Here is a 16,050-nt window from a genome sequence, read left to right on the forward strand (position 1 = left end):
CGGATTCTTCTAACGCTAGTGTGAAAGTACCCTTAGCTCACAGTGAACACCTTAAATGAGCTTTCTGAGATTCTGATATTGATGACCTATACTCAGATAGGTCATCAATATCAGAACGGCAGGGGGCCAACAACCAGAACCCCTGCCAATCAGCTGTGTGATGAGACAGCGGCAGCTTACCAAGCACACCATGTCCATTGTTTAGCAGCTGTGCTTCACTTGTGCCTAGGCCACGTGACCAGTGAATGTGGCCTTGGAAGAGGTCTAAGCATGCACCGAGCGCTGCAGTCTCTTCAAGCAGCTGATCAGTGGGGGTGCCAGGTGTTGGACCACGCCCGATCTGATAATGATGACCTATCCTGAGGATAGGCCATCAATATCAAAGTCTTAGAGAACCCCTTTAAAAGCTAAACCCAAAAAGCAAAAAATGACAGCCACCAAAAACTGGAAATGAGTAAAAAATGCCAGAAAACATCTATGGGGGACACCAGGCTTATAAGATCACCAGGCGACATGGCAAACTTTTCAAAGATATCATTTTGCTAGCAGAAGAGATTTAATTGGTTGCTATGTAAGGGGAGATATGGATTGATTTTGTTTCATACATCCCTAATTAACCTCCTCAGGACCGCCGTACGCAGGATTGCGTCCTGGCGGCGGCCCTACTCTTCTGGGTGGACGCACAGATTTCCTGTGAACGGCGCACACAGGCGCGCGCGCTCACAGGAACGGAAGGTAAGCGAGTGGATCTCCAGCCTGCCAGCGGCGATCGTTCGCTGGCAGGCTGGAGATGTGATTTTTTTAACCCCTAACAGGTATATTAGACGCTGTTTTGATAACAGCGTCTAATATACCTGCTACCTGGTCCTCTGGTGGTCCCTTTTGTTTGGATCGACCACCAGAGGACACAGGCAGCTCAGTAAAGTAGCACCAAACACCACTACACTACACTACACCCCCCCCTGTCACTTATTAACCCCTTATCAACCACTGATCACCCCTGATCACCCCATATAGACTCCCTGATCACCCCCCTGTCATTGATTACCCCCCTGTAAGGCTGCATTCAGAGGTCCGTATGATTTTTACGGATCCACTGATAGATGGATCGGATCCGCAAAACACGTACGGACGTCTGAATGGAGCCTTACAGTGGGGTGATCAATGACGGGGGTGATCACCCCATATAGACTCCCTGATCACCCCCCTGTCATTGATCACCCCCCTGTCATTGATCACTCCCCTGTAAGGCTCCATTCAGACGTCCGTATGTTTTTTACAGATCCACGGATACATGGATCGGATCCGCAAAACACATACAGACGTTTGAATGGAGCCTTACAGGGGGGTGATCACCCCGTATAGACTCCCTGATCACCCCCCTGTCATTGATCACCCCCCTGTAAGGCTGCATTCAGATGTCCGTATGTTTTTTACGGATCCACGGATACATGGATCGGATCCGCAAAACACATACGGACATCTGAATGGAGCCTTATAGGGGGGTGATCAATGACAGGGGGGTGATCACCCCATATAGACTCCCTGATCACCCCCCTGTCATTGATCACTCCCCTGTCATTGATCACCCCCCTGTAAGGCTGCATTCAGATGTCCGTATGTTTTTAAGGATCCACGGATACATGGATCGGATCCGCAAAACACATACGGACGTCTGAATGGAGCCTTATAGGGGGGTGATCACCCCATATAGACTCCCTGATCACCCCCCTGTCATTTTTCACCCCCCTGTCAGGCTGCATTCAGATGTCCGTATGTTTTTTACGGATACATGGATCGGATCCGCAAAACACATACGGATATCTGAATGGAGCCTTATAGGGGGGTGATCAATGACAGGGGGGTGATCACCCCATATAGACTCCCTGATCACCCCCCTGTCATTTTTCACCCCCCTGTCATTGATCACCCCCCTGTAAGGCTGCATTCAGATGTCCGTATGATTTTTAAGGATCCACTGATACATGGATCGGATCCGCAAAACACATACGGACATCTGAATGGAGCCTTACAGGGGGGTGATCACCCCATATAGACTCCCTGATCACCCCCCTGTCATTGATCACCCCCTGTCATTGATCACCCCCCTGTCATTGATCACCCCCCTGTAAGGCTGCATTCAGATGTCCGTATGATTTTTACGGATCCACTGATACATGGATCGGATCCGCAAAACACATACGGATGTCTGAATGGAGCCTTATAGGGGGGTGATCAATGACAGGGGGGTGATCACCCCATATAGACTCCCTGATCACCCCCCTGTCATTGATCACCCCCCTGTCATTGATCACCCCCCTGTAAGGCTCCATTCAGACATTTTTTTGGCCCAAGTTAGCGGAATTTTTTTTTTTTTTTTTCTTACAAAATCTCATATTCCACTAACTTGTGTCAAAAAGTAAAATCTCACATGAACTCACCATACCCCTCACGGAATCCAAATGCGTAAAAATTTTTAGACATTTATATTCCAGACTTCTTCTCACGCTTTAGGGCCCCTAGAATGCCAGGGCAGTATAAATACCCCACATGTGACCCCATTTCGGAAAGAAGACACCCCAAGGTATTCCGTGAGGGGCATATTGAGTCCATGAAAGATTGAAATTTTTGTCCCAAGTTAGTGGAAAGGGAGACTTTGTGAGAAAAAAAAAATAAATCACTTGTGCCAAAAAAAAATTTTTTTTATGAACTCGCCATGCCCCTCATTGAATACCTTGGGGTGTCTTCTTTCCAAAATGGGGTCACATGTGGGGTATTTATACTGCCCTGGCATTCTAGGGGACCTAAAGCATGAGAAGAAGTCTGGGATCCAAATGTCTAAAAATGCCCTCATAAAAGGAATGTGGGCCCCTTTGCGCATCTAGGCTGCAAAAAAGTGTCACACATCTGGTATCGCCGTACTCAGGAGAAGTTGGGCAATGTGTTTTGGGGTGTCATTTTACATATACCCATGCTGGGTGAGATAAATATCTTGGTCAAATGCCAACTTTGTATAAAAAATGGGAAAAGTTGTCTTTTGCCGAGATATTTCTCTCACCCAGCATGAGTATATGTAAAAAGACACCCCAAAACACATTGCCCAACTTCTCCTGAATACGGCGATACCACATGTGTGACACTTTTTTGCAGCCTAGGTGGGCAAAGGGGCCCACATTCCAAAGAGCACCTTTCGGATTTCACAGGTCATTTACCTACTTACCACACATTGGGCCCCTAGAATGCCAGGGCAGTATAACTACCCCACAAGTGACCCCATTTTGGAAAGAAGACACCCCAAGGTATTCCGTGAGGGGCATGGCGAGTTCCTAGAATTTTATATTTTTTGTCACAAGTTAGCGGAAAATGATGATTTTTATTTTTTTTTTCCTTACAAAGTCTCATATTCCACTAACTTGTGACAAAAAATAAAAAGTTCTATGAACTCACTATGCCCATTACGAAATACCTTGGGGTGTCTTCTTTCCAAAATGGGGTCATTTGTGGGGTGTTTGTACTGTCTGGGCATTGTAGAACCTCAGGAAACATGACAGGTGCTCAGAAAGTCAGAGCTGCTTCAAAAAGCGGAAATTCACATTTTTGTACCATAGTTTGTAAACGCTATAACTTTTACCCAAACCATTTTTTTTTACCCAAACATTTTTTTTTTATCAAAGACATGTAGAACAATAAATTTAGAGCAAAATGTATATATGGATGTCGTTTTTTTTGCAAAATTTTACAACTGAAAGTGAAAAATTTCATTTTTTTGCAAAAAAATCGTTAAATTTCGATTAATAGCAAAAAAAGTAAAAATGTCATCAGCAATGAAATACCACCAAATGAAAGCTCTATTAGTGAGAAGAAAAGGAGGTAAAATTCATTTGGGTGGTAAGTTGCAAGACCGAGCAATAAACGGTTAAAATAGTGTAGGCCAGAAGTGTAAAAAGTGGCCTGGTCATTAAGGGTGTTTAAGCTAAGGGGGCTGAGGTGGTTAAAGGGATTCTGTCACCTGGATTTTAGTGACAGAGCTTTTAACATCATCACATCAGTCTGCTCGTTTTGTATTAAAATATACTAGTATTACTACCCTAAGTGTTGTCCTTTGTCTAGAAAATCGCTTTTATCAATATGGTAATTACCTGAGTAAGGAGCCCAAGGGGCTGTCCGTTGGAGCCCAGACGCGCCCCTTCTCCTGGAGCCCAGCACCGCCCCACTGCTGATTTATTCACTCCTCACTGCCGGCTGGCGCATGTGCAGTGCGTCCTGTGAGGCCGATTCCAGGCGCTGACATGTGTATCCACGGCGCATGCGCGAGCTTATGGCTCAGCGAACGCATTCCAGCGGCTGGAATCGGCCTCACAGCCGATACTAGCATATTTTAATACAAAACGAGCAGACTGATGTGATTATGTAAAAAGCTCTGTCACTAAAATCCAGGTGACAGAATGCCTTTAACTCAAATTTGTACAGAGTAGCTCTAAAATATCTTGCTTGTAAATGTGTATTTTATATAGAATAATAGCTGCATAAATGTTTAAAACACACACTCACACTTGTAAAACTGGGTTAGAGTAATGTATACACCATGAAAGTAGAAAGCCACATGTTATGACCATGGCATAAAGGGTCAAAATTCATGCTATAAAGTTACATATATTAGTAACACAAAAAACACAACATTTGATATTAAAGCTACAATGGTCACCTGAAATACCTATGCTGACCACCTAACATAGTAGTGTAGATGAGAAGACACTTCTCCAAAACCCCTATACACATGAAGCCCTGTAGCTTCTACAGGTATGCACCTGTTTTAGTACATATTTGCATATTTGGATACTTTAGAGTTACTGTGTGTCCAGGGGCGTACATAGAAATCACTGGGCCCCATAGCAAGAATCTCAATTGGGCCCCCTAACCCCGCCTACTACCCACCCCTGGTCCATCCCACCTCCTGTCCTGGCTCCTCCCCTGCCACCCCCCCCATTTTCCAATTAAGAAATGTATACATACATTCGTACGTATTCGTACTGACCCAGAGAATGAAGGGCACAGGTCATTTTTGCGGCAAAGGGAATGTCGTAGGAACAAAACCCTGCGGTATCTGAATCTATGGGACTACTGTGGATATTCCATAAAAGTTTTATCTGCAGTCCTATGTAACATTGCAAATAACACAGTGATAACTCTCTGAGTACAGATAATGTAGTAGAGGCCACCTGTAGTCCTATGTAACACCACAGATAACACAGTGATAGCTCTCTGAATACAGATAACACAGTGATGGCTCTCTGATTACCGAAAATGTAGTAGTGTTACCTGCAGTCCTATGTAAAACCACAGATAACACTAGTGATGATAATGTGGTAGTGTTACCTGCAGTCCTATGTAAAACCACAGATAACACTAGAGTAGATCATGTGGTAGTTTTACCTGTGTCCTTAGTGTTCCTCCCTGTGTCTCTTCCACGGAATCCATGCTGGCGGCGCTGCCTCCTCTTCCATCTTCTTGCTCCGCGCAGAACGTCCTGATGCAGCTGCGTCAAGACATAGGAACATTGTGGGCATGGTGATGGTGACACAAACGCAGACACACACACATACATACCTGTCTGCTTTGGTAAAGCCGGGCATAGATGGGCTATGTCAGGTTTTAGCAGAGTGGGCACAGGACATTGGACACAGGGCGCGATATGTATGCGAGCATAGCTGAACGAGTGCAGGGTCGGAGCCCGCATACACATCGCTCCTCCTGCCTGTGTCCACTGTGCTAAAGCCAGCCCTTCCCCCACATCTTAACCCCTTTGCTACCAGCGCCATTTTGTCATCACTTCTCTTACCCCAAACCCCTTTAACTCTTTGCTGCTGATGCTGAGTGTGCACATAGTCACCAATCATATCCCCCCCCCTCCCAAAGGTGACTGATGTGTTGGGGGATGGGTGGCTTGGGGGAATGTGATTGGTGGCTATGTGCACACTTAGCATCAGCAGCAAGGGGTTTCCTGAGTCCTCTATGAGCCCCTCCAACCCCTAATGCCCCCCAAAATTCTCAGGACAGTGTGCTTTCCTCCTACTTCTCTACCCCCTGGGCATTTTGGGGGGCATAAGGGGTTGGGGGGCTCATAGAGGACAGTGTGCTTTCCTCCTATTACTCCACCCCCCAGGGAATTTTGGGGGGGGCATTAGGGGTTGGGGGGACTCATGGGGGGAGGCTCATAGAGGACAGTGTAGGAGGAAAGCACACTGTCCTCTATGAGCCTCCCCTCCCTCCCTAGGAGTTCTCTTGCTGGCATTATCCCTTCCCATAGACAACACAACCACCAACCAATCAATCAACAGACCAGCGTCCGTGTCTGGTCAGGAGCGGGCAGTCCTTCAGTCTGGCCTTCACTCACTAGTGTCACTGCACTTGCTGTCGCTGGGAAACGGCAGGGCAGTGGCAGATGACTTTTTCAGCATGGCTTTGCAGGGGGCCGTGTTCGTCGCCTACTTGCCTTGCATGCTCACGCACTCTGTATGTATGAGCAGCGCCTTGCAGCTCCTGCTGCCTGCAATACACTGGCCAATCAGCAGCTGCCTCCTTGCGCTGATTGGCCAGTGTGAACCAAAACACGCCCACAGCCCGGCCGGATGAATTAAGAGGCAGGTCAGACAAGACTGCAGACGCTGGGGAAGGAGGGGGGGGGGGTCTGGGGTGCGGGTGCCGCCGATCAAACGCAAGTGCCGAGGGCCCGCTGCGCCTGCACCACAAGTCTGTGTACTGTCTAAAATAAACTAAGGGGGCGGGGCCTTCTGTGTGCTGCGGGCCCCTCTGTGCTGCGGGCCCCATAGCAACGGCGTGGTCTGCCTATATTGGCGGTATGCCACTGTGTGTGTCATATTGGGTTACTCTGTTCCTTAGTTCTTGTGCTTTCATATTTTCTGATCAATGCAAACTTTGTAACATACGTTTTTTTGTTGTTGGTATGTTATAGTATCATGTTTGCAATATTACATCATGCTTGTCTTCTTTTCACATTTATCCACCTTTTTAAATTGTGCCTGTGAATGTGTCCCAAACTGTTTTGTTTAGAGCTAAAAAAGCAATGCATGTGTATGGGTTAGGACAAACATTCTGCTGATGAAAATGTGAGCTATTGGTCCAGTTACCATTTAGCGTCTATATGGTATAAGGTCACGGTTTTTGCCATTAACAGAAAAATATTTTCTATAAGATGTACAATAAGGGTTGAAATTACAGACCCCTATGTTGTACATGGATCATATAAGATAGATGGTGTAGCAGCACTAAAGGGTATACTGGCCTCAATGTGGTGGTGCACGCGGTGCTGAACGCCAGTCCGTAGCGTCCCTCCAAGCAGGCATCCAAAAGTAGTAAAACCGCAGCACTCTCTTGTCTCATTAATTCCTTTATTCCATCAAATTCATGCAACGTTTCGACCTGGACTGGCTTGAAAAAGACCGTCCAGGTCGAAACGTCGCATGAATTTGATGGAATAAGGGAATTAATGAGACAAGAGAGTGCTGCGGTTTTACTACTTTTGGATGCGTACATGGATCATACACATTTTCTCTGTACAATTGGCAATAGAAATTGTTACAGTGAGCTCAGAAAAAAAAAGAAATATTAAGGATATTTTTAGATGTTATAATATTTTTTTCAATATTTTAGAATCGAGGGAGCGGTTTCTCCCTTTCCTCTGTACACCCCAATTCTTTGGCCCCTGGCAAACGTCCTTTTCATACCATCATCCCAGCCATGGCCACTAATGCCGAAACGGAGGATTTGCTGTGCAGCTTTGGCGTTATGGGAGGATTCATGCAACCTCAAGGACATGTGCAGGTAAAACAATGAACAAAAAGACAAAAGTCCATGAACTTCAGGGCATCTTCCTCAAAGCCACAAGTGAGCCACAGTGTCCCAACTTATATTGATGAGGGAAAGGAACCTCTGTGTAAATTATTATACAATTTGAAGGAAAAAGGCACAATGCCTATTGTAGAGGTATAAACAGGATTTGTTAATGTGGGGGCGAAAAGAGGGTATTACTGTTTGGGGTTATAGAGGGGTTACTGTGTGAATACACAAAAGAAATAATACTACTTTGAATGGCACAATGTGAGCATTAATACTGTGCAGAGGCTTAAAAGAGGGTACTGTTACTGTCGGGTACCAAGGGGGCATTATTACTTTATGGGGGACACAAAGGGAATATTTTACTGTCTTTGTGGGGGCATAAATGTGGTATTGATTACTGTGTGAGGCATAAAGGAGGGAACTATAATGTAAGGTAAAAAGGGGCGTCTTTACTTTGTGGTGGGCAAAGTAGGGGAATTATTTTTCTTTGGAGGCATTATTACTTTTTGGTGCACAAAAGAGCACTACTACCCTGCAGGGGCATTGGGGTAGCAGCAGGATGGGGGAGTTTGCATGCAGAGAGAAGTCATGGCTGGAAGAAGTCTTCATGGAGGTCTGGGTCTGGATAGAGAAGCTTAGGCAAAATGAACAGCTCCAAGTAGAGAAGACGTCACCTGCAAGTCCCTGGATAGAACTGCACTGTATTCACTTTTCACTGTGTAGTACAGACATTTATTTAAAACTAGACTATCGTACATAAAGCTGAGCCTGCTGCATCATAAGTTAATTTTATAAGTGGGGAAAGGGGCAATTTATATGTCTTTGGGTGCCTTATCTTTTAAGTGCCTTTAAGTGGAACGCTCGCCTCCTGCTCCTCCCTCCACAGTGACCCCTACACAGGTCACAGAACACTTTCCTATAGAAGTCAATGAGTTATCTCCAGACCACAGGTTCCACTATTCATGTAGCTTGTGATAGAAGACCCATCAAATAAAGACAGCTTATCAGCAAAGTTGCAAGCTGGCTGCTGATTGACAGCAGGTCCGTAGAAGTTGTCCAGATCAGACAGGTAATTTAAATGGCATGTCCAGTATTAGAAAACCATGGCTGGTATTGCAGCTAAGCGCCAGTCACTTCAATGGATCTGAGATGCAATACCAGACATAACCTATAGACAGGTGTGGTGCTGTTTCTGGAAGATAGCAGCCATGTTTTTTTTTTATCCTAGACAACCCCTTTACTAGTTGTTATAAGTCCCAAAAGATATCATAAACGTGTTTTTTCCCCCCTGAAGTGCGTTGGATTGGTGTGTCCCATTGTGGCCTCCATAGCAGCAGTATTGACATCACCCAGCTTAGTTGGTTTGAGTTACTTTCAAACACTTGGCATATCCACACTATACAGTTTGTAAGTAGCGCACTCTGTATGATGTATATTAGAGATGAACAAAACAATTTCACAAATATTAATCCACCAAATGAATCAAAACACTTGATTTGTTTCAGATGAATCAGATGACACCCAGCAACATTTTACTGTGAATATTAGCAGAGAAAACCGGGAGGGTGGGAGAAGATAGAGGATCACTTGACACTGGGAGGAAGTGGGTGGGAGAGCTTGCCCTGATTGGCTCAGAGGCTGACAGTAAGTCTGAATCAGCCAATCAGAGGGCAGGCAGCTCCTCATGCTTTAGCTTGTAACCTGGATGAGTGTCATGTGTCAGTGTCTGACAAAAAATTATTACAGATACAAGCCGCTAATTTAGTGTGATATGGACACTATAAGCAGAGTATAGGGAGAGAATAAGAAGATATAGATGGAGATTTATCAAACTAGTGTAAAGTAGAACTGGCTTAGTTACCCATAGCAACTAGATTCCACCTTTCATTTTTCACAGCTCCTTTGGAAATTGAAAGGTGGAAACTGGTTGCTATGGGCAACCAAGCCAGTTCTACTTTACACCAGTTTTATAAATCTCCCCCATAATTTGGTAGATTTTAGGGAATTTGAGCATGGAAAGCTTTGAGGGAGTAAAGGGCTGGCCACACTGTGTTTAACACAGCTGCTGGCAACTAATTCTGCATTACCAAAATCCCTGCAAGAAAAATATTTTTGTTTGTATATTAACAGACAGAAAGCTTTAAAAAGAAAAAAACAAACTTGTTTCTACAGTTCATAGCCTTATTGCCAGCACCCCAGTAGCATTCTGCTGCAAAAATTGGGCAAATGATTTTGCTTCTAAAAACCATTTCAGTGCATTATAAAGCTTTTTACAGCAATAAAGCCATTTTTAGTCATTTTATTGAAAGCATAGTTCAAAGACATTTTACCACGAAAATTGCATTGTTATATCCATGTTAGCAAACATATTACTGCACCAGACCATGTAGTTCAAAGACATTTCAACGCAAACATTGCATTTTTATATCCGTGTTATTGAATGTATTACTGCATCAGACCATGTCATTCAAAGATATTTTACTACAAACATTGCATTGTTATATCCATGTCATTGAACAGATTACAAAGTACAGGTATATTGTCAATACCAGTATACAGTGTGTTTGTAGAAATGTAGTGATATAAATTTTACCTTGGTCTTTAAATTACAGAAAACAAGTTTGAAATTTTGCTAGTACCATTTAATAATCTGTGTGTACCAAACCCGTGACTTTTCATTTATAGGAAACCCATTGATAGGCCTGATAATCCAATAGTTAAATAGTTAATACGGTTGAAAAAAGACCTACGTCCATCAAGTTCAACCAAGGGATAGGGTGGGGACGCGAATCCCAGAAGGAATTGAGACTCAGATTTCTACACGTTTTCATAAGCATTAATGTTGTTTACTTTTAAGAATTCGTCTAAACCCTTTATAAAACTGTCCACTGTGCCTGCTGTGACCACGTCCTGAGGAAGTCTATTCCACAGATTCACAGTTCTTACAGTAAAGAAGCTTTGACGCTTCTGGAGACTGAACTTTTTCCTCTCCAGTCGGAGGCAGTGCCCCCTTGTCTTTTGAGAGCATTTTACATGGGACAGTTTTTCACCGTATTTTTTGTATGGCCCATTTATATATTTGTATAGGTTAATTATGTCCCCCCTTAGACGTCTCTTCTCAAGACTAAATAAATTAAATTCTTTTAATCTATCTTCATAACTAAGACCCTCCATGCCCCTTATAATTTTAGTCGCTCTTCTCTGTACTTTTTCCAGCTGTAGTGCGTCCTTTCTATGTACTGGTGCCCAGAACTGAACTGCGTATTCCAGATGAGGCCGCACCAACGCTTTGTAAAGTGGTAATATTACATCTCTGCCCCTGAAGTCCATGCCTCGTTTAATGCATGACAATATCCTGGTGACCTTAGAAGCAGCTGATTTGACATTGTATGCTGTAATTTTAATCTACCATCCACAAGGACACCCAAATCTTCTCTATAAGTGACTCCCCCATTGCTACATCACCTAGTACATATGAAGCACGTAGATTATTACTACCAAGATGCTTAACTTTATATTTGTCCACATTGAACCTCATTTGCCAAGTTGATGCCCAATCACTCAGAGTGTTCAAGTCAGCTTGTAGTATATAGATACCTTCCATAGACTGTACAATTCTACACAGCTTAGTGTCATCTGCAAAAATAGAAATGGTGCTATTAATCTCGTCCTCAATATCATTAATAAATAAATCAAATAATAACGGGCGCAGCACTGAACCTTGGGGTACACCACTTATAACCCAGGACTATTCTGAATAGGAATCATTGACCACAGCTCTCTGGACACTGTGCTTTAGCCAGTTTTTAATCCAATTACAAACTATACTTTCCAAGCCTATAGACCTTACTTTACCTATTAAACGTCTATGAGGGACAGTATCAAAAGCAATTGCAAAATCCAGAAAAACTACATCCACAGCCGCCCCTCTGTCCAGGCTACTACTCACCTCCTCATAAAAATAAATCAGGTTAGTCTGACAACTTCTGTCCTTGGTAAACCCATGTTGGTTATCACTTATAATGTCTGGGAAAATGGAAGAGTGTAAAACAAAAGACCTAGGTTTTGTCATCTGAGAGTCAGAATGTGGGTAGTAACAGTGGCAGCACCAGCCTTCCGGCTAGTAGTAGTAGTGGCTGCAGCTCTTCCTGACTCTGATAGGCACCATATTATTATTATTGGGGTCACATAGGGTGAGATTGTGGACTGCATGGCTCACTCCTCCTTTCAGTCACTGCAGGATAATATGGATTCCACCTCTGAGTCTGACACCGTGCATTGGAGCCTGGGGTCACAACTTTCCTCCTCCTTACAATCCAGAGAAGCCTTTTAGTTGCATCATCTCTGCTTCACTGCCCCCTCAAAATGGGCTGCCTTCTATTTTATTTTCCCTAAAAAAAAAAAAAAATGGCACAATCCCATGTGCTATGGAAGATGCTCAAGATAGTCTTCCTGTTGATGACTTGTGTGAGCGCAATCATCTTTGGGACTGGAATGAGGAGGAGATTCAGGCAGAGACAGGGGACCCCATGCATAGCTGTGTTGATGTTGGTGGTGTAGTGCCACCTATAGCCATGGTTGTGGCGATGGGGACAGTGGTAACAACAGTTGCACGCGGTGCCAATACAGAGCAGGGAATTGGGAGGGGGGGCCAAGGAGTCCATGATGACCTATAACAGTCTGATAAAAGTGGCATGGTCGGTGAGAATGCAGAGGAAACATATGACCATAACATCCCAAAAAACCTCCAGGATCAGATCTGCTTCTATTGTGGTCAACTCCAGAACCGGTGATGCCACTAATACTGTGGGGTCATGCTACAATGTGCCAGAGAGTGTATCTCCAGGTTAGCAGTGTTTATCCACAGTGCCCGAAGATAAAGGTATTGTTATGAGCAAGATCTGCAGGATTAAACTAAGTCATGGACATTCAAACACAAACCTATGCACCACTGCTTTAATGAATCACATGAAGCGGCAGTAGGAAAATAGAAGTGGCTGCCAGCTGGAGCAACGAGAATGTCCTTCTCCCAGTCTCCTTTGTGGCAGCCAGGCTGCATCCACATGCAGTACAGTGTCCTTATCGCCATCATCAGTTACTGCTTTTCCTGCTCAGACCACTCCTACTCCACTCTGTTATCAGGAATAGATAACAGAATATATAGCGAGGAAACAACTCTAAACAGCCAGAAATCAGCTGGTGCACAAGCTTAACTCCCCCCTGGCTAAGTTCTGGTGGTGCAGTTACTATCACCTTGCTTAAAGATACCTAGCTGGCGTTATTTCTCCCAAAAAGCCATCTCTGCCTTGAACTCTCACGTGGCGGAGAACATGGGCTGTTCCTTGCAATTTTCTCTGTCCAGTAAGGGGTAGGAATAGTACATGTCTCACTGGGTCAATGTTTTTTTGTGATGAGGCAGCACTGCAGCAAGAAGGCCATGTCCTATTGACACCTCTATGTTTGTGTCAGTCTGATTCCCACACCAGCTGCTTATACACCTCCATGGACATTCTTCCACCCCCAACAGAAGCAGGGCTTCCTCCTATCATGTGTGTACAGTGAAGTGTTGCCATGCCATGTTAGAGCTGATCGGCCTGGGCGAGTATAGCCACACAACCGCTCAGTTGCTAAATTACAGTATATTTAGCAACCCACTGGCTGTTTCCCCGCCAATTCCTACTAGGCAAGGTGGTCAACGTCAAGTCAGGAACAGCACACGTGCTTGGCACATGTAATAAATGTAATCGTGCAACGCTTTTTGAAAAAGTACAGCCGTTTGCAGGGGTGCTGATTATATCCAGGAAACTATCCTTGCCTTTCAGCCATTCTTATGTGGCAAGGAAAGCCCTCCCAGACTTGCAGTGACAGAATGGTCTGACATTGCACCATTTGTTCTGGGAGGGAAGAAATGCAAATCAGCTCTTAACAAGCTTTGCCTCTAATGCCACCAGATGTAAGGCAGCTATCCTATAAGTCAATATTCAGCTCTTAAAATAAGCCTTGAGACATGACTTGGATATTAAATAAGCCAGCACCTCATCTGCAGACAGCTGTTTCGGGATGATTGCCCCTCATCAGTGCAGAGCAGAGAGTACTGGCTTAACTGGTTAGAAGGCCTGTGTCCGAGCAAGGGGGGAACTAACTCTCCTTAGGGAGAGAGCACCTTAATCAGTGTGAGGAGACTTATAGGCCATACATGCTCCTCTGGAATTCTGGGAGGGAAGAAATGCAAATCAGCTCTTAATAAGCTTTGCCTCTAATGCCACCACATCTAAGGCAGCTATCCTATAAGTCAATATTCAGCTCTTAAAATAAGCCTTGAGACATGACTTGGATATTAAATAAGCCAGCACCTCATCTGCAGACAGCTGTTTCGGGGTGATTGCCCCTCATCAGTGCAGAACAGAGAGTACTGCTTAACTGGGTAGGAGGCCTGTGTCCGAGCAAGGGGGAAACTAATTGGTTCCTCACCCCCCTGCCAAACCCCGTGGGCTCTCCCTCCGGGGAGAGTCCAGATCTTTGTTGAGCTCCTGGCTGACGCCCTGGGTGGCAGCCTAGGCGAAAGCCGGGAGCATAGATGGGCGTACCCTTGGCTTCGGCTGAGGGTTGACATTTGTCCCAGTCCCTTGCATGAGCTTCGGCCCCTGAGGGATAGGGAACGGTTTGTGGGGGGCCCTTCTCTTATGGAGAGATGGAGAGAAGGGAGAGATAACGTCAGCAGAGAGCATGTGTTGTTTCAAGGTCAGGTAGTGGCAGCTCATCAGAGATGCTTGTTGTGTAGTCAGGTCCTTTGAAGAGGTTACAAAATGAATGGCCGTCACATGGCTGTTTTCTCTGTCCTGTGAATGAGGCCTTAAACATGAATATATTCAACTGACACCTGTGTACAAGGGAAGGTAAGAACATAAGGGAGTGTTGTCTTTGCAGAATGGCATGAAGAGAACAGCAGTAAATGCTACAATGGAAAAAGCGTACAGAGAGCAAAAAGCTTTTCAATTGGATATTTATTACTGAACTTACAAGTGTGTTCAAAATAATAGCAGTCAGACATCACTAACCTGATCAATCACTGTTTTTGGTAGAAATGATATTTCTACATGGCAAATAATTTACTAGCGGGTGTAGTAGAGTATTAGAAATCCAACAGACCCAACAGTCATGCCATGCATGCTGCTAATTCTCTGTAATTCAATCACTTATTGAAAGGGGCATGTTCCAAATAATAGCAGTGTGGAGTTCAATTAGTGAGGTCATTCATTCTTTGAAAAACAGGTGGCAATTATTGCCCTTATTTAAGGAAGGAAGGCAGCAAATGTTGTACATGCTGGTTACAGTGCATTTCTCTCTGAAATTCTGAGGAAAATGGGTCGTTCCAGACATTGTTCAGAAGAACAGTGTACCTTGATTAAAAAGTTGATTGGAGAGGGGAAAACATATAAAGAACTGCAGAAAATGATAGGCTGCTCAGCTAAATGATCGCAAATGCTTTAAAATGGCAACCAAAACCTGAAAGACGTGGAAGAAAGCGAAAAACTACCATTCGAATGGATAGAATAATAGCCAAAATGGCAAGGACTCAGCCAACAATCAGCTCCAGGAAGATCAAAGAAGGTCTAAAGTTACCTGTGAGTACTGTTACAATTAGAAGACGCCTATGTGAAGCCAAACTATCTGCAAGAAGCCCCCGCAAAGTCCCACTGTTGAAAAAAAGACGTGCTGAAGAGGTTACAATTTGCCAAAGAGCACATTAACTGGCCTAAAGAGAAATGGTGCAACATTTTGTGGACTGAAGATTGTTCTTTTTGGGTCTAGTGGCCGGAGACAGTTTGTCAGACGACCCCCAAACACTGAATTCAAGCCACAGTACACTGTGAAGACAGTGAAGCATGGTGGGGCAAGCATCATGATATGGGGATGTTTCTCATACTACGGTGTTGGGCCTATTTATCGCATACCAGGGATCATGGATCAGTTTGAATACATCAGAATACTTGAAGAGGGCATGCTGCCTTATGCTGAAGAGGAAATGCCCTTGAAATGGGTGTTCCAACAAGACAACGACCCCAAACACACCAGTAAACGTGCAACATCTTGGTTCCAGACCAACAAGATTGGCCAGCCCAATCCCCAGATCTTAATCCAATAGAAAACTTGTGGGGTGACATCAAAAATGCAGTTTCTGAGGCAAAACCA

At 44.4% G+C, this 16,050-nt stretch overlaps 1 protein-coding gene across 2 annotated transcripts in view; it reads left to right on the forward strand.

Annotated features, from left to right (window-relative positions):
• LOC120997761 (glutathione hydrolase-like YwrD proenzyme) overlaps window positions 1–16,050 on the forward strand; it is a 139,755-nt gene that overhangs the window by 113,505 nt on the left and 10,200 nt on the right. For both annotated transcript variants that reach the window (XM_040428027.1, XM_040428028.1), the window contains exon 10: window positions 7,672–7,842. In XM_040428027.1, the coding sequence (XP_040283961.1) occupies window positions 7,672–7,842 (171 nt within the window). The remainder of the gene's footprint in view (window positions 1–7,671; window positions 7,843–16,050) is intronic.

This window comes from Bufo bufo, chromosome 4 (genome assembly GCF_905171765.1).
Source record: "Bufo bufo chromosome 4, aBufBuf1.1, whole genome shotgun sequence".
In the NCBI taxonomy this organism is placed as follows: Eukaryota; Metazoa; Chordata; class Amphibia; order Anura; family Bufonidae; genus Bufo; species Bufo bufo.